General features: G+C 36.1%; 2 protein-coding genes and 1 long non-coding RNA gene across 3 annotated transcripts in view; 1 reads left to right on the plus strand and 2 right to left on the minus strand.

Moving 5' to 3' along the window:
- Nucleotides 1-1729: 1729 nt before the first annotated feature.
- LOC128216956 (twinfilin-1-like) lies at nucleotides 1730-11932 on the minus strand. Its single transcript, XM_052923719.1, has 10 exons — nucleotides 11837-11932; nucleotides 10455-10532; nucleotides 10155-10207; nucleotides 8757-8882; nucleotides 8439-8534; nucleotides 8135-8239; nucleotides 7449-7574; nucleotides 6435-6585; nucleotides 3935-4056; nucleotides 1730-3470 (listed from the first exon to the last, which is right to left on the minus strand). The coding sequence occupies exons 1-10, from the start codon at nucleotides 11859-11861 to the stop codon at nucleotides 3324-3326; spliced, it is 1029 nt and encodes a 342-aa protein (XP_052779679.1). The 5' UTR covers nucleotides 11862-11932; the 3' UTR covers nucleotides 1730-3323.
- Nucleotides 11933-17036: 5104 nt separating this feature from the next.
- LOC128216879 (histone deacetylase 11-like) overlaps nucleotides 17037-26740 on the plus strand; it is a 63277-nt gene continuing 53573 nt past the window's right edge. Inside the window, exons 1-3 of the mRNA XM_052923582.1 lie at nucleotides 17037-17101; nucleotides 21153-21301; nucleotides 21437-21537. Coding sequence (XP_052779542.1) covers nucleotides 17058-17101; nucleotides 21153-21301; nucleotides 21437-21537 — 294 coding nt within the window. The 5' untranslated portion in view covers nucleotides 17037-17057. The remainder of the gene's footprint in view (nucleotides 17102-21152; nucleotides 21302-21436; nucleotides 21538-26740) is intronic.
- LOC128216883 (uncharacterized) overlaps nucleotides 23315-26740 on the minus strand; it is a 33934-nt gene continuing 30508 nt past the window's right edge. Inside the window, exons 5-6 of the long non-coding RNA XR_008258153.1 lie at nucleotides 23618-23704; nucleotides 23315-23401 (exon numbers count right to left, since the gene is read on the minus strand). This is a non-coding gene — a long non-coding RNA (uncharacterized LOC128216883). The remainder of the gene's footprint in view (nucleotides 23402-23617; nucleotides 23705-26740) is intronic.

Below are 26740 nucleotides of genomic sequence, written 5' to 3' on the forward strand. Positions count from 1 at the left end.
CATCTTGTATGATCATGGACACACTGTCCAGAGATAAGAGACACTTCATTATCATTCAGAAAAGCTGCCAATGACATCATCTTGTATGATCATGGACACACTAACCAGAGATAAGAGACACTTCTTTATCATTTGGAATAGCTGCCAATGACACCATGTTGTATAATCATGGACACACTGTCCAGAGATTAGAGACACTTCATTATCATTTGGAATAGCTGCCAATGACACCATGTTGTATGATCATGGCCACACTGTCCAGAGATAAGAGACACTTCTTTATCATTTGGAATAGCTGCCAATGACACCATGTTGTATGATCATGGCCACACTGTCCAGAGATAAGAGACACTTCTTTATCATTTGGAATAGCTGCCAATGACACCATGTTGTATGATCATGGACACACTGTCCAGAGATAAAAGACACTTCATTATCATTTGGAATAGCTGCCAATGACACCATGTTGTATGATCATAGACACACTGTCCAGAGATAAGAGACACTTCATTATCATTTGGAATAGCTGCCAATGACACCATCTTGTATGATCATGGACACACTGTCCAGAGATAAGAGACACTTCATTATCATTTGGAATAGCTGCCAATGACACCATCTTGTATGATCATGGACACACTGTCCAGAGATAAGAGACACTTCATTATCATTCAGAAAAGCTGCCAATGACATCATCTTGTATGATCATGGACACACTAACCAGAGATAAGAGACACTTCATTATCATTTAGAAGAGCTGCCAATGACATCATCTTGTATGATCATGGACACACTGTCCAGAGATAAGAGACACTTCTTCATTATCATTCAGAAAAGCTGCCAATGACATCATCTTGTATGATCAGTGACTTTTTGCAATAGAATACCAGGTAATATAAAAATGATTTACCAATACATTTGAACCATCTCATTCAGTAAGAAGCTTATATCATTTAGTGAAAATCCTCCAGATAATGTGTGAATAATAATTACCTATAGATTGAGATTACCATTTTCTGTCATTGTTCGGTAGAAGTTGAAATTACATGCACAAGGTTATTTGGTTGCTATTATAAAAACATTTTATAGACAATATCAGTCACTCATATGAATGATACTTGGTACAATGATAAATCCGTAGAATCTTGCGTGAACAGGCTTCGCATGCCACTATTAAATCATGATACTTTGTGCAGTGATCTTATAAATCCTACTACATTGTATGTCCGACCAGAACCCTTTAATGTCTGCCCATATAAGGGCACGAGACTGCATACTCGTACTGCTGTTTACACCACCATGCAACATCCAACTCTCATAAGCATGCACGTGTATTTCCTTTACAAAGTTAAAAGTGCAATATGTGTATACATGTCCAAACCTGTGGATAGTTTAACCCAGGGCTATATGTGTGTACATGTCCAGGCCCTTGGGTATTTTAACCCAGGGCTTTACGTGTGTGCATGTCCAAGTCCTTTGGTAGTTAATCCCAGGGTTTTATGTGTGTGCGTGTAAAAGCCCATGGGTAGTGTAGCCAAGGGCTTTGTGTTTGTGCATGTCCAAGCCCTTAGGTAGTTTACCCAGGGCTTTATGTGTGTGGGTGTTCAAGCCCATGGGCAGTGTAGCCCAGGGCGCTATGTTTTTGTGGAAGTTGATAGTTATGTCCGTAGTGTTATTTATTATTAATGATTATGTCTTCTGTTGTAGAAATAATAAAGTATAAAGCAAGTATATGTTATGTTTTTATTTCATATTTCATTCCAATATAACAACAGAATCGGACAGTTCACAAGTGTGAATATAAGCTCCCTGATTCAGCCAATGTAAAGTGAATACTATAGATAACAAATGTAACATCTATCTGACAGTTTTCATAAGTAAATAAATGACTTTGCAGATATACTGTTACATCTTTAATCTTGAGATAAACTAGCTTATAAGTTAAAACGGAAAAATTATTTATGTATGCTATCTGCATTATTGAAAAATATGATAGTGTTTTTGAAAATGATCAGTCATTTCCCACAAATCAAGGGCTTAGTGAAAGACTTTTAAAATGCCTTCTATTGCTATATGAAGTTACAACTGTCCTGCACTTGGCCCGCGAAATATAGACCAAATCAGTTTGCTCACATTCATTTGTAACCGACGTAACAGAATGAGAATAATTGTATATGAAGGTCATACAAGTTCCGTACACACAGTCCACTCATTGTGGCCTGTCTTGTCAGCAACATTATTACACAAGCATTTTTTTAATCTGTTTTTTGGGGGGAACTTTTTATGTATGTTTCAAAACAGTCTAGACAAAGTTTATTATAATTAAAATTTACACTTGGGATTTATTTTGTGACACTTTCAAAGTGTATAATTGAAATGAGTGGCTCTGAACCATACTTAGCCATATGCTTCTGATAAGAGGGCCAAAATGTGCAGCAAGATGAGAGAAGGCATACATGAGTATCATGATATGGTTTTCACAACAGTTCCAGCTTATTTATATGGGAAAGATGAAGCACCAAGGTGAGGGTTGGATTAACTTGTACACAGTGAATATCAACATCTCAAGTGGACGAACAATTACTTTTAGAAGAAACAAAATCGAGGTGGAATTTTAACCCAGTAGCAGTCAGTTTAACCATAAATCACATATGGTTAGGGTAAGGGTTATAACCGTTATATATTAATAAATTACAATATAAAACAGGGAAACTAAAATATACAGACAACAAAGGCTTTTAACATAGGTCGCAGTGCGTAAAATTATGCATGGAAAAAATAAATAATTATTCTATTCAAAGGTTGAAATACAGTCATTTTGTCCAAAAATAAATTGGTGACAAAATAAATGCATATCAATTCTGACCATATCGTGTATTACATTTAACAACCTTAGAGCATTTCAGTGACATTGTACAATATTCTCAAAATCAATCGGAGCATATTCTTTAAAATTTTCTAATTCTCTAATCACAAAATCTAATCAATCAAAAATACTTGGAACATTTTAGAAACCGCTAATTTGACCTTGTAATTTTTGGCTTGATGCCACAGTAATGTTCTTCAAACATTTGTAGCTCAGCTTTCCCTTCAAATATTGTTCATTTACATCTTACATTTTTGTGAAATTATACAAAATAAAACTCAATACCGACAACATTGAAATCAATCATCAAAATTTGCACATAATTGGAAAATGATTTCGCCACATATTGCGTTCGGTTGGCTTGGAATAATCATAACACATGGCTAGAAGCCAACAAAAACAACATCAAAAGAGCAAAATGAACATAAACAAGGTAAAACTAATTGCACTTAATGTCTTATTCAGCGGTCTTTAACAGTTTTCTTGGCCCTCGTTTTTGGGGACCCTTTGGCTTTTCAAATTTCATGGTGGCAATGTTTTTCTTTGGGTGGAGCTCATCATACAAAAATTCCTCAGTCAACTCTTCTGCATCGTCTATTTCCAACTAAAACAGAAAAATCAATGTATGTCGGAAGTGGCATTCAATACATTTAATTGGCCTTTAAATTCAAATCTTGAGTCATGCCAACCCTACTAACTACTACTTCAATGACTTTATAAGTCATATATTTCTCCTGTTAAATCCTAATAGCTGCAGCATTCCCCATCTCGCCTATATATAATGTAATAGCTATTGATGTATTTATACATTTTCACTGACTTTTCCAATTTCGGTGAATGATCACTCAAACAAAGAGAAACATGCAGAACAATGTCATATCAGAAATGTTTTTTATCTATGCCCCAATGACTCCTGATTAATGGTGTTTAAATGTATTTGTTTTATGATGAGGTTCATGGTGTATTTACTCATGTGATGAGGTCAATAACAAAAAATGGTGCATTTGTTCCTTAAATGACATGCATGATTGCAAATGGTGGATTCGTTCCTATGATGATTTACCGTACCTTTTTCTCTAGGGGAAGCTGAAGCTGTTGTTCAAGCTGGGAAACAAATGGGCCTTTACAGCTGGAGTAGAGCATCCGTTCCTTGATTGGGCACTTGTATCCAGGCATGGAGTATATAAACACTGTAAACATAGATGTACAATAGAATGTAAGGATTAAACAGTGATTAGTGACATTTATTGAACAATCTACATTTGAACATGTGTATGAACAACTTTTAATGAATGTTTTGTGAAGGTTTACAGAGATTTATCAGTGATTAAAATAGGCATTTGACTGTCAAATAGTATAATATCACTTTACTTGTTTAATTTTAGCCTACTCTGAAGTCAAAATCAAATGAAAGAAAGCACCTCGCTGGGACAGAATTTTAACAAAGTCATTTCCAAAATAACATTAAGACTGCAGACAATTATTAGTGCTTTTATAAACAAGAGGCCCAAAAGGGCCTATGCTCTACTGGCATGGCTCTTGTGGTCATTTTCAATCCAGAGTATGTACGTTTGAGTAATAGGCAACAAATATATAGTTCACTTTCAGTGTTTGGGTTAGCTGAAAACGCTGCACATTCAACATCTGAGGACAGGAAGTGTTGTAAACAGATTAGTTGCATGAACTATTTTAATATGAGGTAATCTTAGGTTAAAAAATATTTGCTTTCAAAACTGTACTCGTCAGTCAAAATTTCATTTCTGTAGCTTTAAAAATAAAAAGTTGGTCAAAGGTCAAAGTAAAGGACATCCGAGGACAACATTAATGCTTGTTTGCAAAACTGTTTACATGGTCAAAAGTTCATTACTGTAGCTTTAAAAATTAATAAGTAAGTCAAAAGGGGTGGGGCCAGCTTTTGCCCAAGGGGCATTATTTCAAATGTTTTCAATTGCATTATATGATGCTCCACAATTAATATCAAAGGTGTGAACCTTGTGGTTTGAAACAAGAAGATTTTGAAAATACTTCTTAAATAAGTCTCTAGGAAAATTGTGACACCCAGGGCAGTGCCAGTTTTGCATAGTGGTTTCAGACAAAAAGGTTTTTAACATTTCCCAATTTAAAGGGTGGGGGGGGGGGGTGGAGTCCGTCCCTTACAAAGAAAAGAGAACTCTTCCCTGGGCCTCCGCCAACGTCGCCGAGGTCGTTTGCATTTGCCCCACTGGTCCCTTGCAGGACAATCTCCGTGGGGGGGGGGGGGGGGGGGGGGGGGGCGCAGTAACGACCCCAGGGGCATAATTTGAATTTGAAGAAACCTTCACAAGCAATTGTGACTTTACATGTAAACTTGGCTAAAAATAGACTTTGCTCATGTAGACTTGGCTAAAAATAGACTTGGCTTATAATAGCATTTTTTATACTTTCAAGACCCATAATCCAGGCATGCATGGGCAGATCTGGCTGGTTTTCAAAAGGAACCAAGTTCTAATGGATATCTAAATACTGTACAAGTTTCATCGAGATACAATCAAAACTGAAGACTGTATCGTGTTCACAAGCAATTGTTTACACAATAGCATTTTTTTATACTATCAAGGGCCATAATCTAGGCATGCATGGGCGGTTCTGGCTGGTTTTCGAAAGGAATCAAGCACTAATGGATATCTAGATACTGTACAAGTTTCATCGAGATACAATCAAAACTAAAGACTGTATCATGTTCACAAGCAATTGTGTACACAATACCATTTTTTTTATACTATCAAGGGCCATAATCTAGGCATGCATGGGCGGATCTGGCTGGTTTTCGAAAGAATCCAAGCTCTAATGGATATCTAGATACTGTACAAGTTTCATCGAGATACAATCAAAATTAAAGACTGTATCGTGTTCACAAGCAATTGTTTACAGACGCACGGACGCATGGATGCACATACTACGTACACATTACCATCACATAAGCTCTTCTGGCCTTTGGCCAGTAGAGCTAAAAACTACAATAAACTCATTTCCCTAAGAGAAATCAGGAAAAAAAAAGAGTCCAGCAAAAGTCCAGTAGCCAAATATTTAATGAAGACTCTTTTTTTATATGCACACAACTTAGGCCTTACAGAAGCTTAATAAGAGGGATACAACAAAGAAACAACCGGTTGTCCAGTAAGCACAGTGGTGAGCGCACTCGCTTCTAACCAATACGACCCAGGTTCGATTCCCGGCCTGGGCACATGTGTGTTTGGTTTGTGGTCACCAAGCCAGACAAGTGGGTTTTCTCCGAGCACATCGGATAACCTCACAACACAAGACCACACTCTTGCACAACATCGTGCCAACAGGAGTGACTTGTTATAAGGTATCATAACTTTCTTCACAATCTTTGTAAAATATATACTGTTTAAACTAAAGAAACAACTCATTTCAGACCAAATAACCACCTATATTTTCTACAATAAATGTTAGGGAAATTGCCTTCAAATGATCAGAGAAACAGGAGTTCATTTTAAACTGGTTTGGGATTTCTTAACCTCACACTTTACAAATATAAATTAGAAATTGGCTCATTGCAATCAACCTTTAGAGTTAAGGAAGTCTCCCTCGTGTGTGTGTTTGAATGTAAAGAGATGGTATCGAGCTCCGTCCGTGGGGATCTTGCCAGGGAGCTGGGCTGTGGAGACATTGCCACTGTCTGACAACTCAATACTCTCACCAGACAGGTCCAACTTCTGCAATGTAGGGTTATGCATGTATTTATCAAAGAAATGATCATGGAAATCATTGTCTTTCAGACAACTGAGAATGCATTCGGAACTCCTCGGCCATTTTTATCGAAAACAACCTCGGATGTATGCCGGTACATCAGTTGTAGTAGTTCATAATTTTTTCAATTATATCGTTAATTAAATGAGGTCTTTTAGAGTTTATTGATCTAAGTTTAAATTGATTGCCAGTGAAGTGTTTTATTGCAATTATAATTAAGATTCCCAAGAGTTAAGTCATAAAGTTTAACTGCTAAATAAAATTACTACGCGATCTACTTGCAGCGGACTTAAACGTATGGCATTTTGAGTATGTAAACCATCCAAATACATTCAATGTTGTTTTCAATAAAAATAGCCGAGGAGCTCAGAATGTAGAGATGTACTACAAGGGTTGCATCCAGTTCAAATTGCATCATTTCAGTTATATGACAACAAAATTAAACATGACAGTGGTTTGCACCTTCATTGCACAACATTCAGCAATGATTTAGTAAAAAAAGGAAAAGTAATGCTAATGTTCCAGCCAGAACTTGTCTCGCATGGGCTTTACGTCAACGTTTTCTTTCTATTTCCATAATACCATTTACAGAATATTTCAGTACTCATGAAATAAGCATCCTTGTTTCCACAATCATACATTCATTTGTTAGAATTACTAAGAAACCTGAGGATTAAGGCAAAGAATATCTATGACTTACAAACCACATTGTCGAGCTATCAAGTCAACTATGATGATCAATATGGTGATATTTTATAGATAAAGAATTAAAAAATAAAATTCATAAGAGAACTGAAATACCGCAAACAATCCTGAACAGATATCCTACCAGTTGCACATAGGAGATCTTGTCCTGGTGAAAGTCGACTATTTTGTGTGCAGCCTCGTCCGAAATGGGGAATGCCAGACCCTTCATTGTCTGATGCTTCGTGTCTATGTGAATATCTGTCCGTGTCTAAAAAAGGCACAAACAGGTTGTACAACACATGTAGCACAGGCAGTTACTGACCTTACCACAATGCAAAATACATGAACCCATTAATAGATGTGTCCTTTTACATCCATTTCTTATAGTTGGATGGTTCCACAATTTGAGGGATTTTAAACTACAAGCAGAAATGTCATATACCGGTAATGTTTTCAGGTAGTATTGGACTTTTTTCAACCGATCATAAATATGACACAAGCAGTGCAACCAATACAGTCTGGGTTAATTGAGGAAAAATGGATAACTTGAAATAAATAAAACTATGACCACATCCTTTACAAAAATGGTATCATGACTCATCTTAAAACCAGAATCATTTTTAAGGAAAATAACTGAATTATCTCATTTAATGATGATGTATTTGCTTGTACAACTAGAAAGTGCTCCAAATCTTTTTTTGCAGATTTGACATTGACCAAAAATAAGGTACAGATTCTAGTTCTCATAACTCTCTTAATGGTTTTCAGTTTCCATTCCTACTGCGATCTAGACTGTTATGAAAATACAGTGCTTTATGTGTACCCCACCTCGTTGTGCTTGATATATTCGAGCTCCTCCTCGGCTGCTGTGAGTGGGGCCTGTGATGACTGGTGCTCCAGGTGCTTCTTGTACCCTGCCAGGCTCACATCAGCCTAAAACATGAAGGAAGAACGGTGTTCTCAGCCAATAAAGTAAACAGGAATATGCAAAATATAACAACTTGGGAATGCAAAAAAGACTTAAATATGACAACAGGTTTTAATCAGATGTTAATCAGGGGTTTTACATTTCAGTTATGTGTACTGCTATCATTGTGTTCCTATCTCTTTACAGCTATCATTGTGTTTCTACCTCTGTAGTTCCAAACATTTCTTCCTGGATTATTCCCGTGCCAAACTCTGTCTTCATAGTGGATCTTGTGGCCGCATATATCATCTTCTCTTTTACCTAGAAACATTCAAACAAATGCTTAAAGATATTCATAAATAAATTTATCTTTCAAAGTAAAGAAAATGCTAACTAGTAATACATGTATTTTGAATATACTTGTATGACTTAAAAAATATCATCAAGATCATCAGATACATAACAAGGTATATATAAAATTGAAAGAGACAAAGCCAGCATAAACTACAAGAAGATTATCTCTCAAACAAAAAGAAAACTTACAGGAGAAAAATCTGGAGACCAAGCTATAAATATCCACAGATATCCCTGGTTGTTCTTGGAGTCTAGTCTGTATAAGATATAGCATGGCTGCTTCTCCTCCAGCTGGCGCAACACAAGGTCATTAAAATGTTCAAATAGTAAAGGAAATAATGATTCTTTCATCAATCTACACTTAAATTGACTATCTATAAAGTTAAACATGATTGAAGTGAATATTGATGAAAAAAATCAGATAGTTTTAGTACTTTAAAAACAAACTGTCAAAGCATGATTATAAATGACTGACTTAAGTGATTATAATCAGTCACTTCTATACGTAAAATTGGGTAAAAAGAAATAGAGGATTATTGTTGTTGCAGTGTAAGATTGCTATATATTTCAATGATTGCCATTAAAAGCAATAAAGCCAATTGTGTAATCTACTGTTAGTGTTTATAAGGTAAAATATATTCCAATGTTCTACTGAAAAAATATTGAGTTGGAAAAACTAGTGTCACATTCAAGCCAAATAATGTATTACATCATTGAGTTTTCATTCCATTTCTTGTTTGTTTGTTTTTTCACAAAGAAATACTTACACCTCAACTTCCATTCCTTAAATGAACTGCCTTTTGGCAATTGCGTTTATCAATCGATGAATGCAACATCTTCGGATATGTTCAGATCGCAATTCATCGCATAACAATATAACGATACATGAAAACTATTGATCTTGTTATTGTTTGTATTGTGTCAGAAGATCCCGTAAAATATAAATCAACATTTTAGAAAGTGTTTATTTATTATATTTTAAATGTATTATTGCCATATGTGTTTCAATTTTACATTTTAAAGTGATTTCAAGTGTTGATCTTTTCCTGCGTTATTGTGACGTCATTTGAACAAATGTTTCAGAATGGGTAAGAAGGGATTACTAGGAGGTTTTCTTAAATGAAATGAAGTATTTTTTTAACAATTATTGAATGAAAAAATGAACTATTGGTGTAAATAAAAGTAATGAATTGCGGGGTTGATGTCATTATCGGGGATATGAATGCAATTGGGATGGTCAAAGTATGCGTGGAGTCCACACACTTTGACCATCCCAATTGCGTTCATACCCTGATAATGACATCAACCCCGCAATTCATTCCTTAAATGGGCTAAAGTAAGAGAAACAGTGAGAAATCTTCTTTTTTTTTCAATAAGCTCATCCCATTTGTCCAAATGGTAAGTTCATTAGAATATAACTTACTGGGGTTTTTTCAATTAACCATTCTAATATATCAAATGATTTGTAGAACACTAATTAAAGTGAAAATTTCAAACTTGAATTGAAATTAAACTGACACTACAAATATGTATATTTTAACATATTGTCAACCAATTATAAAGAATCTGTGCCGCCAATAAAAGGATATCTTCTTCCCAAGTTCCTCTAGCCTTTTCACTGTTTGCTAGCTCTAATTTCTCTAAAATGAAAAGAAGCAACCAGAATAACATGACCATTAGAAGAACTATGGTAAACTTGAAATATATAGTAATATTGTTTGAATGTCATAAAATAGAATCAGAGCAAACATTATTAATGCTGGTTTTTATTCTAAACTTATAGTTTCATTTTATATGGATTGCTAGAATAAATAGAAGAACTCACTGACATGAGTAAATGCTTCTCAATTCATTGCTCAATGAATTTACTCATTTATAAAGCCTTACCATCTTTAATGGCAATCTTTATCAGTCTGAATCCGCCATCTCTTGAATGTGAAAGGAAGTCCTTCAATTCATCAGAAGCTAAAAGCATTAACACATGTATGTCAATATTAATACAGATTTACAGAAACAAATATCTAACTAAATTGCCTTTTGTTCCCAGGATGAAGCGTTGTTTTCCACAAGTCAACTTCAATCAATTTACAACTTTGGGGATTTCGATGAACATGCACCATTAGAAGTTAGTTTGGCTGGTTAAAACTGCAGGTTGTGAGACCAGAATGGTTAAGGATCTACATGTACACGTATGCTGGGACTCACTTCAGCAATACAGATACCTGTAAAGGCATCAAATGGTCAAGTGTAGCAAAGCTTTATAAAAATGAACATGATATTCATGATGATGTCAAAGTATTGACAAACATACTTGTGATGTAGTCTACTATTAGAATGGCATACTTTTAGCACATTTCCTATGTGTACAGGGTGTATTAAACCTGAGACTTGAGGGCAAGGGCAAGAGCCAGTAAGAAGGGAATTACGATCCGTCCTACATATAAACATGAATCAATCCTCCATCTAGCCATTTTTTAAACATCAGTTTGTCCATAAAACAGCTGCTTCAGAGTCTATGATTATTTTTGATTTGGCGACTCTACACGTCCATGTCTAACTTGTTGTTTTCCTAGCCAAGAATGACAGATACCAGCACAAAGTATATTGAGCGGAAAGATAATGGGCACCGTCTAGATAGTGCTAAAAAGGCGATGCCTTGTTGACTGAAGTCGAACTAAATTAGTATTTCATGAAAGACTTAACTGTAATAAGAAAAAGGTATTGGCTAAAAATAATTATTGTGTAACTTTGTGTTTTTATTTGTTGAGTTACAGTTGGAGAATTTATTTTACATTGGTATGAATCAGTCGACTTGTGGCATTTAGGGAACAAAATGCAATATGCAAATGTTAATGAAGTTCCCAAAATGTGCATTCTTGTGGATTAAAATCAATATGATCATTTTAAATGTTCCTATAAATGATGGTTCGGGCTTTGTCAGTGAGTGATACAAATGTCAGGCTGGTGTGGTTTGGCAACGCAATTTCGACCAAAAAAGGAGACTCACTACCACCGAGCTATCAGGGTGATTAATGCTTACATTAAACTTTATTTCTATAAAAGAAAGGTATAAAAAAATGTTCAACGCCTCAGCAGAGATATATAAATGGTTTGCCCCACCCACTTCTACAAATAACTTGACATGTCAAAAACAACAACAAAAATTTCAAACTCATAGAAAATAAAATTCATATCTTTGTAATTTATATTCTGTAAAGTAATGCCATCATATTTCTGAAAAACAATTTGTATATAAAAAGGTTAGTTACCTGAAATGCCGGTTTGATGAGACATTTTACAGATTTTAACTCAACAACACGGAAGTAAACAGTAAGAGTGTAAACACACCTACGTGTCACGTGATAGTAGCAGACAACAGTTTTCTGTTCAGCCCGTGTAGCGTTTTGATGATAATTATGTTTTCTTAGGTCAAAATGGACTAAACTCATGTTTTGTACCATGACACATCAATCGGAGTTCATTTAAATACGAACATTATGTGTTGTTGTTTTTTTATTTAATCCAAAATTACCCCAAAATATTTTCCAAAGTGGTCAGTTGGTTATTGCTGAATTTTAACAGAAAGCAGAACAGACAAGATAGAGTTACCTGATAACGCACCGACAGCTGAGTAGTAGAGTGTTCGCTCCGAGTGCTGAAGGTCGTGGGTTCAAACCCCGACCACGTCAAACCGAAAAACATTTAAATTTAGTACCAGTAGCGCTCGGCATTTAAAGGGCACCACTATGAAATTAGTGTACTCGTTACTGGTTAACCCAGCAAATTATGATGTATCCCGTGGCTCGGTACTTTACACCAAGCACGTTAAAGAACCAAAAGGTCTCTTCGCAAATGAGCTGGGTACCACACCTGAATCGCTCGTGTCTCAATCTGTTTCTTCAAGTATTCTTAACAGACAGATAGAAATTCTAGGGAATTACAGAATTACATTTTGTATCAACTTATCATTGTCAACAATTAAGCCTTGGTGAAACAAGAGATGTTTGCCAAACATTATGCCCCCCTGAGCGCCATGTTGTCAGGATTATATGGACAATTGAATGAAATATGCATGGACCGAAATGACAGCTGATTTGTTGCTGTTTTAAGATTATGACCATTAAAGTGTGAGGATAAAGTGTGTTATGACCGTCATGACCTTTGACTCTATGAACTCAAAATCATCAGCTGGTCACCAGAAACCTAAATATCAAGTTTGAGGGCCCCTTAAATCATAAGGGGTCATCTACAAGTCAGATGCAACTCCAAGTCAAGTTTGAAGGCCATGGGTTCAGGCATTGTTGAGTTATCACTCGGACAACCTTATACCATTCAAAATCATTGTGACATTGACCTTTGGCTCTATGAATCCTAAAATCAATAAGGGTGATCTACTGTCCATGTCAAGTTTAATGATCATAGGTTCAGGCATTGTTGAGAAATCAGTGGGGGAAGATTTGTTAACTTTTTTCCGTTAAAGGTTACTGTGACATTGACCTTGGCCTGATGACCCCCAAAGTCGATAGGGGTCATCTACTGGGCAGGCCCAACCTTCATGTCAAGTTTGAAGACCATAGGTCCAAGAATTGTCGAGTTTGCTTTCAAGGTCACTGTGACCTTGACCTTTGGCCCAATGACCCCTAAAATTAATAGGGACAATCTTCTGGCCAGGCTCAATTGAGGGCCATGGGTGCAGGCATTGTCGAGTTATCACTCGGACAACCTTTTACCATTCCAGGTCACTGTGACCTTGACCTTTGGCCAGATGACCCCCAAAAACCATAGGGGTCATCTCCTGGTCAGGCCAATTCTCCAAGTCAAGTTTAAGGGCCATGAGTGCAGGCATTGTTGAGTTATCAATCGGACAACCTTTTACCATTCAAGGTCACTGTGACCTTGACCTTTGGCCCAATGACCCCCCAAAACAATAGGGGTCATCTACTGGTCAGGCCCAACCTCCAAGTCAAGTTTGAGGGCCATGGGTGCAGGCATTGTTGAGTTATCACATGAACAACCTTTTACCATTAAAGGTCACTGTGAGCTTGACCTTTGACTCATTGAGCCCAAAAAACAATAGGGGTCAGCTACTGATCAGGCCCAACCTCCAAGTCAAGTTTGAGGGCCATGGGTGCAGGCATTGTCGAGGTCACTGTGACCTTGACCTTTGACCCGATAACCCCCAAAATCAATAGGGGTCATCTACTGGTCAGGCCCAACCTTCATGTGAAGTTTGATGACCATACGTCCAGGGATTGTTGAGTTATCACTCGGACAAGCTTTGGTCTACCGACGGACCGACCGACCGACCGACCGACATGCCTGTGCAAAGCAATATACCCCTCTTCTTCGAAGGGGGGCATAAAAAATAGACTGACTGAAATAGATCAATAGTTTCATATGACCACGAGTTTAAATACAATTGCTTTCGAAAACTAGGAATGACGGTACCAAATTTATGTTTCCAACAAGGTTAGATACATAGAGGTACATAACGCATGTGAATTGAAAAAAGCATGTGTGATTGTTCCCTACTCAAAACTTTTAAAAATTGTGTTTTATAATTTCAGAGCAATCTACTGTGCAAAGACAAACATTTCAAACAATCAAGACCGAATGAATATAAAAAAGTATAGTCATTATTAATCATAAAAGATAGGGAAGTTTCCGTGGTGCAGTGGTTAACACTGAAGCCATCCAAAATGGGTACATATACGAGACCGTCAGAGTCCAAACTTTTTTTCATTTTCAGGCATACGAGTTACAATTCAAATAGTGTTGAAGTTGTACCCTGCAGACCATTTTTGCGGAAATTGTTTTCTCAATGTCAGAAACAGCGTTCACGTGTTTATCATTGAACCACTCATTTACGACAGATCTTTTTCGTGTTAAGTCATTCGCGGCAACCATGGTGGAGACTGTTAATTTCACAGTTTACTGTTCCGAGTATTTTCCGAATCAATTAGTATTTGGCCTTTTATTGGAGACTTATTAATTTTAGGTAATTGCTTTATATCTAGGCGGTATTTGTGGGACAATGGTTTCATCATGACATGTTTCGTTTCAGAAGTAATATCAGGTCATTCCACTGAGGTATTTTTGTTTCTTTCATGTTCTAGCTTTATTTTCTCATTGGAGATTGATTTTTCTTTTTCATTCATCTCGACCGCTGTCCGTTTACTTTTTACTAGAGAGTCAAATGAAATTCCGTTGATTTCAGTGTCGTCTGTTTCTTTGGCTAAATTGGGATCCGGCGCTGGAACAGCCGTTTCATAGTCACTTGCTTTTTTTGGCATTTTTGTCCCAAATGCTTATTAGGCTTATGAATTTGCGTTCTTCCTTAGGTTTTGTTACGTCTATTCCAATACTCTTTTTAGCAGCTTTAATATGATAGCATGTACCAGTCGATGGACATTTTCACACCTTAGTTGGAAACAATTTTACATTATAGTATATATTGAATCTCCAACAAAACACCGCGAATAATGTACATGTATGCATTTATTTCTGGAACATGCCATACAAATTCACTTTTTACTTTATCTACCAAATCCTTTTGTGAACGAAATCTCTTTGCTTCACCTTGGTACTCTGACTGATTTCGTGTTCATCGTTATTTTTTGTTCATCAATGGTTTCTGTTTCAGACTGTTTATTTACGTTTTCTTGCAAATAGTCATGTGTTAAAATTTCATCTGGATTTACCACTTTGTTAGGAAAAATAAGTTCATCGAGTGAAATTCCGAAATGTTCATATCGTTTTTTAAGAGAATAATTTCCCAAGTCAGCACGACCTCTCAGAACATTGCAGTATATGCCGTTCTGTAGGTAGAATAAACTTTGAATCATATTGTCAACTGGTAGTTTTTGTGGTTATACACCCTCTTAATTGTATGATTGAAGCTTTCAGAAATATTTGTGGTAACACCTGATTTTTGGCATACAATAGGACCAGCTTCTTCTTACAACCATGTACCTGAATGTGTGACAATTTCTGGTTTTAAATGGGTTTCAAAGTAATTATTAAATGCAGTGCACCAAGTTCTTAATTCTTCGAAAGGCGAGATCAAATGTTTCCAAAGATTCTTCCCTTATTAACGTATCTTAAGTTTTGTAAATATAAGTCCGTGTTTGCAGATAGTGTTTCTTTCTCACAACCAGTCACGCACATCTCATTTCACGTAGTTCCAGCAGTGGAAAACGGAAGTGTTAATTAACTTTATATGCACAGCTTTTGTCAATGCAAGTTCACAGTCTGCCACAAAGTTTACCTCTTTAGGCCAAGTTAGGACATTTGTCTTGTAGAATAGTCAAAACTCGTACATGAAACGTTTGGTATTTTTGCTCATGCATAAAGGCCAATGGAATGGTAATGGCTCACTTTTAAACAAGAAAAGTTTGTACACAACCAGAGTTAGGTAAAATTTCCAACAGCCAAATGTAGTGTCTATTGACAAAAACATTTTTCTCCCTCTCCATAAACTGACAACAAATTATTAAAATCTTCAATTGATTGTTTTGTTCCCATAATTACAGTCAATGATGGATAAAGATCGATTGGGTGAATAAACCCATTTAACTGAAACGCTAATCATAATGAATTGTATAATATAAAAGAGTATTGCGAAAGCCGTCTGCTTGCCTAGTTTTGTACTTGTTTCAAGTTTTACGTTGCTTCGGATGCAGCCGCAATACCGTCGACAGAACTGTTTATGCCATTATAATATTTCGCCGGCGCAATGTTTTCGATTTTAAAGATTTTATATCATCAAAGACGGACGGACACGTTTGGGTATAGGTTCAAATACGTATACGTTCTTGTTTCAGTCTTTTTGGTATTACCATGCTGTATACATCTACAATGTAGGTTTGCAAACAGTCTCGTCTCGAATGTAAAGAAAAAGGAAATATCTATCACTTTCGATTATGTTCCATTCAGTTCCAAAATCGCTTAATTGGTGGTAATGTTTTACCGGTTTGTTACAATTTTTACCCAATGTCTAACCTTATATATATTGGCAGTTTCTTAACACCATCGTTAATCCATTTATACTGTGATTACAACGCCTATCCAACTTATTTGTGAATTTCAAAGTGTCAACAATAATAAGTTGTCCAGCAGCTGGTTTCATTGCCTCTTCGTTACATATGAAATTAGGGTCAATAATGGTACCCTTTAAACACATTTTTAAAACACCTCTAGCATAATCAGCACATATAGGTTCATTGACGTAAGCACGATATACTTTATTTGTATTTTTTAGAATCGGTGGGCAACTGTCATTATGGGACCTACTGTTCGGAAAACTTGGACTGCAGTATGTAGATTTTGTAGCTATATGGTTCCCAGCGTACTCTGCACAAGAGTACGGCCCGATAATGAAATGGTAAGGGCAGGTAACCCCGATAATGAAGTGGTAAGGGCATGTTACCCAGGCTAATGAGTCGCCCAAATTATAGTCATTTCAAAACTGTTGTCTGCTGCCTTTCAAAAATGGCTGAAAATGAACCAATTAAGGATGTATCTAAGGATGAAATGTAAGTAAAGTAGGTTTCATTTGGTTAGTAATCAATAAAGGTATGCTTATATTGGATTTTGACCCTACCCTATCAAATCAATCTTGAATATTTGACATTTGCCTCTATACTGGCTAAGGTCACTAATCCGAACACTTTTTGTGTTGTTTTTTTCACAATTATCTTGGACAGTGTTTGTCGTAGTAAGTTAAAATTGCGTACTGGGCAGTTGCCTAATTCCGGATTTGCCTAAATATTCGGAAATCGTTTAAAATGCATTTCGGCGACCGTGATCAATATAGAATGATCACAGTCTACGCAACTGACCTCCATAGCAACAGAAACAAGACAAAGGTGCAGCTATTCGAGTATAACCCCAAAATAAATACCTCTATACTTTCGCTTTCCTAAATGTCAATATTTAGTCACATAGGGGATGACGTCACACAGCGCGAGCTTTTATATTGAGGTTTGACAGGGTTATCTTTAAACACTAGACCTACGATACAATGTTTATGACTTATCTTCAATCACGAAATACAATGCCAATTACATATAAAGTAAATAAATTGACGATGTCATTGTTTTGTGTTGTGCAGCATTTGATATGAAAACGAAGCAGAAATGAAGCAGATTCGTACTTTCAAAATTTTGCAAATTCGGACAAATTAGTAGTTCGGATACGCCGAAATACACATACAAATACTTCAGAGAAGTATAAAATTTATATACAGGTTAAACATTTAATACATGATGTTCATTTAAGCAGCATTTAAATATTTGTATATTGACTTGATAATGTTTACTTTGTTCTTTGAAAAAATCCGAATATTTAGGCACTGAATGCAGGTTTTTTGTCGTCGTTTATGCCCTTATTTCGTACTGAATATTATATTATAATTAATTGTTTTTTTCTTTTATTCTTTTTCCAGTTTGGTTGATATAGGACCCAACATTTGTCTATTAAAATTTTATGCACTAATGATCAGTAATTATGACAATATTTTAAGAAAACTTCAAAATTGATCCGGAATTAGGCAACTGCCCAGTATGAAACATCTTTGGTTAATGTGAAAACTTCTGTTGAAGTACAAATCCACGATCTCATCCATTTGATGTCATAAATCGTTCATTTTATGGTAAATCACCCTTAACTTTATGCTATGGAGGGCACGAATACCTAGTTCTGACTTCCATAACTTTAATGTTGATATATATTTTTTTGATGTTTACAACACATTAAAGTTATGGCGTAACCCCCATAGTAAAGTCAACCAGAATCAATTGAGTGTGATGATGCAATGCAATCACATGACCATAATGACGTCGATGGATTCTATTTATAGTATCGGTTCACATTGTTCATTTAGTTGAATCCAATTATTGTGATCCCGACATAACAACTAATATCCATACAAATATACCTGATAAAGATGAGCACTAGCGTCGAATCTACGTATCAGATGATGATGGATATAAGATGATCGTCAGAAGTAATAAGTCCGTCAGGTCTCAGTCGTGGTCAGTCAAAGTCTCTGTTTCCTGCTAGCTGGTTCCCTACATCAGCTTCTATTAGACTGGTTATCATAAATGAATAACGTGACTGGTTCCCAGATCACAACACAATTGCAGTAAGGCTGAAAATACCTTTTGATAAGTAAAAACAATTGATTTATTCCAAATTTGTTATTAGTTATTTACTAATTATACAAAACAGAAAAAAATAACAGTAAAATAAACACTACATTTTTGAGGTCAAATGTAGGTCACATGGGTATTTTCTGAAAATAATGGTGTCACGTGATTAAATTTGAACACAACTATAACCTAGTTAAGGAATGCTTATAATCAGATTTATTAAAATGATAAATTAACTATATATAATGCGTTTTTTGGTTTTGAAAATGTGGTTGTGAACTACATTTTACTTCATTTACCTGAGGATTTAGTTATTTTGTCTGTACAATGCATACAAGTGAAATAACAGCGTGACATAAAAATGTCACGAATTCTGGTAGGGTTTGGTAATATATACGATAACGTGTTCGTTGAAGTTCTTTATCTTACAAATACCGAACACTTGCAAAGCGAAAATACATGGTCATATTATTATAATTAACACGGACCTACAAACCATGGATTGGCAACTCTTGTCTGTGTTAATGCTATTTACTCAAACTCACGTGTGCAGCGCGATTTTATTCCAAGATCTTACCGTGTGGTCGTTTTGGAGACGTCCGACATCGGCCGAATATATACATATAGGAAAACATTAATTAAAACTAAATATAAATTTAATCAGGAACATATTAGGTCCTGATTAATACTTCGATAATTAGAGAAAATATAATAACGACAAACTACAAACATATTACATGCGACATGTCGATCGGTGTTAAAAATAATTATCAACAGAGCTGGCGGAAATAACCGAAGATCGCCGTTAAATGTTAATCACCGATCGGAGATTCGGTGGAATTTTCCGATATTTGCTGAGCGCGCGCTAAGGATTGTGGGTAAATTATTATTTCTTATCGTTTCACCGATATTGGGCAGTTGCCAATCCATGGTTTATAGGTCCATGTAATTAATAAGTATGCTCTTAGCTGTGAAGTTATTTATTGTTTCGGATGTTTTTCAAAACATGCAATTCAAATGTAAAGGGTGGTTTCTATTTATAGATATCTTGAATGTAGGTCAATATAACTGTAAAACTTCAAGATGCACGTGCACCCTGACGTCATTCACGCCATGTGCTACATTTTGATCTTTAACTGTATAAACATTGAATGGCATTTTTATAGAAAAATACTTAACAAAACAAGATGAAACTTCGCAATTTATCTAGATCATCGAAAAATTGATCATGGTAAACAAACCCGTGTTTTTGCCGGGGTTCGGGATTTGTGCCCTGTTCGGAAATGTACCATCAACCACTATATTATAACATAGCTAGCCCGGACATAACAGTAGTTCTGTCTTATGAGACTTTCTTCTTCATTGGCTTCAATGACAACAGATCTACACATCTTCTTTTTTTTAAAAAGAGGACATTTTCGCAACCTGAAGAAATTGTGTGTGGTAATTATACTGATACTGTCCTAAGTTTTAAATATAGGCTAAATAAATTTTTGATAGCAAAAAGATTTGATACATCTTACTATTATTAACTGATACTGGAGCAGGAAAAAAAGGATAGGAGAAATAACAAGCCATTGTTAAAAATGGCTGTCAAGGCTTTGAAGACTAGCAGTAATCAGTAAGGACTTACAGTACACTCAACGAGTTGGACCCACTTTCCTTTTCCTGTCGTGGATTTTCAGATTTTCGCTATGGCAATGGCAAACATAAAAATGAATTTATCATCTGTCTGTGTTCCGTGGATTTTTGGTCCACTGAAGAATAACAAACGGGGCGCTTCTTGGAGAAGCTTACTCTGTGGACACTTGATAACAATCTACGCTAAAAATTATTTTTGTGGAATAAAAATTTTAATTGATTATGATGCCTACAGTAAATTGCTGTTTTTCAGATCCACTTCTGAGAAAATATTTAATAAACTTTTAAACATTATGTTTTGCATGAAAGTAGCTTATCTCAAGAATAGCCACAATAATGTGCGTTATGGAAACTTTTTAAAATATCGGCATTTATTATGTTCCCTTAACACTGCGTAGAGTCGCCAAAAAAATTCCCAAAAACGTCACTAGCTATTTTTTACAACCAATAATAATATCATATAATTATCTACAATGTATAATTGTTTTAATAACATGCATGACTTCAAGGTTCATGGTACACAATTGTGTAAAATGTCGGCCATGTCACGAAGAAATACAAGCAGAACCAATATATAAATCGTGAATGATTCAATATTTATTATTACTAAGTCAAGACAATATTTATATGGCATTTACACTCGCACAAAGTCATACGAATAAATCACTGGAAAGAACTTTGAGCAATGCAGATCTGAGCAAAAAAATTGAGTAATCAAGCATAAGAATTTTCATGACTAGTTTGAGGTCATTGATTGTTTGATTAACAGCATTATGAGTTTTACATTTTGTAGAGTAGACAGATGCAACCTATACTTGGATATCAAGGAAACACAGTGGCCGATAGTTTACAGGCCGGAGTACAACATCGGATTTCTGGGCTTGGAGAAGCTTCATCCCTTTGATGCTGGAAAATGGGGGCGTGTTTATCAGTATCTTAAAGGTTTGAACAATAATTATGAATGTGTGACATTTTGGTTTACAAGTTTACTAAACATATTTGGATTTTATTGTGTGTAGAGCTAAAACCATGTAAATAACACACTACACATGTACATGTAGTATATCATTGTTACAGAGGGCAAGATGGTTCGAGATGATACAACCGTCAAGCCAGAGGAGGCTTCAGAAAATGACCTGAAGGTGGTTCACTCGCAGTCCTACATCAACAGTCTCAAGGTGACACTTATAATCACCTTTGACCTTAACATAGTTTGAGGTTAACCAAGAAACATGTACATATAGATATTAATGGGAATTAATCCACTGTCAGCAACAAGTTTTCTTTGCAAGTACACTTAAAAATGTGTTTGTACATGTATATTAAATATTAAAACACAAAACATACGGGTACATAAGTATATTTTAGGTAGTACATGTAAAATTTTATGTACCAGAATATGTAGTAAACAAATTAAATTCATTACTGTTGTCGTATTAAAATGCCTCATTTAACATTATGAATCTATTAATAAAGCACTGAAAAGATATTTAATGAAATATTTGGATTTAGGTTAATAATCATTGATCATTATTTTGCATGTATGCTATCTTATTGAAACTAATAGAACAAAAAAATAACCATTGTTTGTATCATGTCATTGCTATTTTACTGTCATGCCTATCATGTGTTATGTTGCCACGCACAGCTTACAAGTATAGTGGAGGGAACCGTATTAAAGGAGGTACTCATCATTGTGACCATTTTCACCTCACCTGGCACTGTTTTGCTTGGAGGGAAATCATTTACTTCATAGAGTATCAACTATTATTATGCCCCCAACAAACAAAATTTGAATGGGTTTATTGGAGTCACCCTGTGGTTGGTTTTCCTTGTCCAGAGCATAACGTCATAACTACTGGATGGAATTCAATAAAACTTCATAAAATGGTAGAACATAATGAGAGAAAGTGCAGTGTAAGGCTCCATAACTCTACTTCAACTAATTTCAGAGTTATTGCCCTTCGTTACTTTTCCTTGCCCGAAACTTAACTTGAAAACTACTGGATGTAATTTAATTTAAAACTTCATACAATATGAAAGCATGATGGGAGGAGGTGAAGTGTTCAAGAACCATTACGATATTTCAGCTAATGACAGTGTTATTGTCCTTTGTTACTTTTCCTTGTCAGAAGCCTTAGTTCTAAATTACTCAATGGATTTTAACAATCTTTGGTTAAATATGAGTGGAAATGCAGTGTTCAATAACTTTTACTATATCTTATCTAATGAAAGAGTTATCAACTCATTACTGTTTGTTTCTCACATGTCTGCAACATTAGTTGAAAAGTATTGGATGAAATTTACTGAAACTTCATACAAATGTATAATTGCTCTACATGTAGCTGTTTTAAAACCATAGCTACCGTAGGGACATCCCATTGCCAGAAGAGCAAAGGCTCTCATGGGCCTCTTGTTTTACGGAATTATGGCCCTCTTTCAACTTAGAATTCACCAAAACTTGGTGTCTGGAAGATATCTTAGGACAGGTAAAGTGTCTTAAAAAATGATATATACACTTGTTTTAAGTTCAAATCTTCCTTGGTAACAATCCACCAATGTTTGACAGAGTTATGGCCTCTTTTCAAAGAAAACATTTGCCATTTCTATGTCCAGGCAGCATTCTGGGGTATTCGGTACACCCAAATGATAAACTATTAAAGTTGTAAGTATTTAAAAGATAATGTAGGTAATGCAAATTGCATATGTTTTTCAGAAATATCTGTTATACACTAATCTGTAAACTCCCATCATGGCAAAACATTGGTAGGTGGAAAACACATGTTATATGTCCACTGCAAGCAGTAATAATATAACATTGCATGTTAAACTGCACATTACTATAATGGTCTGGCCTTTACCCTGACCTTTATTAAGGTCATATAGTTATAGTGAGTATAAGACCAAGCCGGTCGAGGTTCGTTTTATGTCCTAGTGTGTATAACTAACAAAAGCTGTTTTCCATAGTTTACTCTCTTCGTTTCTATACAGATAAATCATGAATCAACATGAAGCACGAAGCACGAAGTACGAAGCAACACACTGAAATATAATATGAACAGTAATCAGTTAAATGCATCATCACATTTAGTTATTACAAAAGGTTAAAGAAAAGGTTTATCTCATACAATAATCATGTGCTTAGTGGCCCGTATTAACAAACGACTAATAAGATAAATAACATTTCCTACAAAGATAATACAGTAATGGCAACAACAATAAAACATGTATGACATCAACAACTACAGATACACTTACAAGTTTATGGAACTGAGTGTTCTCACTGTATACATGTCTCTCATCTCTCACCCATGGTGTCTGTTAATCTGGTCACTGTGGTTACTACTGTAAACAATTATGAACACAGTGAAACACATGCAAAGGGTTACTTAAAAGAGCTGCTATCTTGAAATACTGTGATAGAACAGAATTTACCAAACCTTCCAAAAATACAGAATGCACAGCCAATACAACATATTGCAATTAAAAGAATAACACTCTTGAATTCATTTAATACATACCAAACATGGAAATACTTCCAGGAACTAGTTAAAATAATAAAGCTCTAAAAGTGCGCCAAAAGCTGCAATCCTGGCAGATTGCTATTCTCACAAAAACCTCAAATATCAGGGGGAAAGGTAGCAGTCAACACAAAATATGAGAACTGGAGCAGACAACACTTTTTACTAAATGCTGAAATATCCACAGGGCTACATACACCCCTGCCCTAAGAAATGACGTCTCGTCATTCTTCTACACAACTTCCAACAAAATTGAAATCAGAACTAGCCTATAACTACTGTAGTATACCACTGTACTACTTCTCTTAAAACTAATCTGTTTTATTCAAACAATATGATCTTATAATCACACGAATATATGTCAAACAAATTCAAAATTTGCACACACAAAATCAAATTTCAGCATTTCAAATATACTACTTACTGTTAATTTCATATTTAAGACTTTAAAAATCTGTAACTGCCGCTTCTCTCCCTCTCTTGAAAATAAGCGTCCGCGCTTGTCTCGAGCATATGAAAATTCATGGCGTTTTATTCAATTTATTTAAAATTCAATAAAATACAGTAAAACAAATTTCATTTTTCATAATTGTATTTCACTTCCAAACAGAATCTACTAACTTCTGTGCTATCATAGTATCCATATCCATCAATATTCCTGACTCGACCAACATCGTCAGAGCTACTATTCTCGAATCATGTGGTCTTGGTACCATCTGGTTTAACTGATATGCGTCATATCTAGCAGGCATTCTCCTTTGTCTTGTTGATCTTCTCAGACCTTCTTCCATATCCTCTTCAGTTTCAGTAGGTTGAGCATCTACTGTTTGATCTCTATGCCTATCTGCTTGTTCATCTCTATTACTTTCTTTCACTCTCTCTCTACTTTTCTGTCCGCTTTCTCCATTCTCGACCAATTTCTGATGAGTTTCTTCTCTCAGATTTGCTTCTCTTGTCGCCTGTGCTAAGTTTTCATTTGTCTCCACTTCAGGTTCTTTAGGTTCATCATCACTTTGTTCTACGATTCGGTCTTCCTGTCTATCTTGCCGTTCATACCCAGTATTCTGTCCTTGACCATCTTGTACTATTTCAACGTCCATCAGAGGTGGATTTCTGCCACTCTCGTCCACATCAGGCCTGATCTCAATAACATCTCTATGTTCCACTGTAGCGCTATTTCTGTTTCTTCTATCATCTTCTACTACTTCAATAGTTCCATCAACTCTTCCAGTTGTCACAGGTAAATGGGCGTCCCCACCATTAGATGTAGTTACTACAAAAAAATAACCTGACTCGTCATCTGTTTCTGAATCCTCATTTGTGTCGACACCTTTTTCTTCACCTTTCGCTACTTCTTCATCTCTCTTATCATCTGATGGTCTTTCCGCCTGTACACCATCCTCTTTATGAGCTGATGTCTCTCAGGCACTTTCTCTACTGTCACATCTTCATCTATCTCTTCCTTGTAGTTCACAGGGACTAAATGGTTTCTGTGCAGCGTCTTCACTCTGTTTGACTTTCATTTTTCACTTTAAATACGGGTATATCTACTCTTGGTTGTTCTATAACCTCATAGATGTCTTCCTCAAATCTGTCCTGAATCTTGTGTTTTCCTTCAAAGGCAAGTATCTTTACCAGAACTCTATCCCCTACTTGTATCTCAGCTGCTCTGGCCTTTCTGTCGTAATACTTCTTTTGTTTACTTTGAGCCTTCTCGGTGTGTTTCTGGACTATCTCGTTGGTCTTCATAATTCTTTCCTTCATATCATCCAGATATTCTCTAGTACTCAGCTTCTTCGGAGTGTCACCGGTATCAATCTCAAAGACTGCGTCTATAGGCAATTTTGGCTTTCTACCGAACATCAACTCAAAGGGCGCTATACCAGTTGTCTCGTGTGGTGTGCAGTTGTAGGCATACACAAGAGGTGCAACAAACTTCTTCCAGTCATGTTTCTGACCTGGTTCTAGCGTCCCTAACATACTCAGTAGTGTCCTATTCATCCGTTCGGTTTGACCGTTGCCCATCGGATGGTACGGGGTAGTCCTACTTTTCTGCATGTTTGTAATCCTACAGAGCTCTTGGACGATTTCGGACTCGAAGTTAGCCCCTTGATCAGAGTGTAGAACAGTCGGAATGCCATAGTGCAAGACAAAGTTGTTGTAAAAGGCTTCCGCTGTGGTCTTCGCAGTCTGATTCTTCAGTGGAATAGCCTGTGCAAACTTCGTGAAATGATCTGTAACAACCAAAATGTTTGCAATTCCACCCTTAGACGGCTCCAGGGTCAAAAAGTCCATACAGACTAGCTCCAAAGGGTATGTAGAACATATGGAGACTAGTGGTGCCCTGGTGTTGGTTGGCGTCTTCTCCGTAAGCACCTATCACATCTAGAGACCCACTTGTCAACATCTGATGTCATACCAGGCCAGTAATATCTTTCCCGGAGTAGGGAAAGTGTCCGTTCACGTCCCGGATGACCAACATCATTGTGCAGTCCCATTAAAACTTCCTTTCTATATACTTCAGGTAACACAAGTTGTTCTATGATCTTTTCATTTTCATTCATCTGCTTATACAGTACTCCTCTCTTCATTTTGAAATTCTTGAAATGTCTTTTCATGGTGATATCGTCTCGTCCGTGGTTGTATCGGGGTAAAGTCTGATCTATAACTGCTCTTCGCCATCTTTCTATCAACGGGTCTTCTCGCTGTTTCCGTCTTACTTCCCTTAGTTCTTTCTGGGCCATCATCTGTCCTGGCATCTCGGTAGCATCAACTATACTGATATTCATTGATGGCAATGTCTCAAAATATGGTGGTGCAATAATTCCACATATCGCCTTGACCGTGCTGTCCTCAATCT

The sequence above is a fragment of the Mya arenaria genome, chromosome 14 (genome assembly GCF_026914265.1).
Source record: "Mya arenaria isolate MELC-2E11 chromosome 14, ASM2691426v1".
Lineage (NCBI taxonomy): Eukaryota > Metazoa > Mollusca > Bivalvia > Myida > Myidae > Mya > Mya arenaria.

Coding starts and splice junctions, on each gene's coding strand:
- LOC128216956 (XM_052923719.1), bottom strand. CDS start 11,861: ATGTCTCATCAAACCGGCATTTCAG. Junction 8,535..8,756: donor GGTCTCCAGATTTTTCTCCT/GTAAGTTTTCTT, acceptor GAATGTTTCTAG/GTAAAAGAGAAGATGATATA. Junction 8,240..8,438: donor AAATGTTTGGAACTACAGAG/GTAGAAACACAA, acceptor TTCATGTTTTAG/GCTGATGTGAGCCTGGCAGG.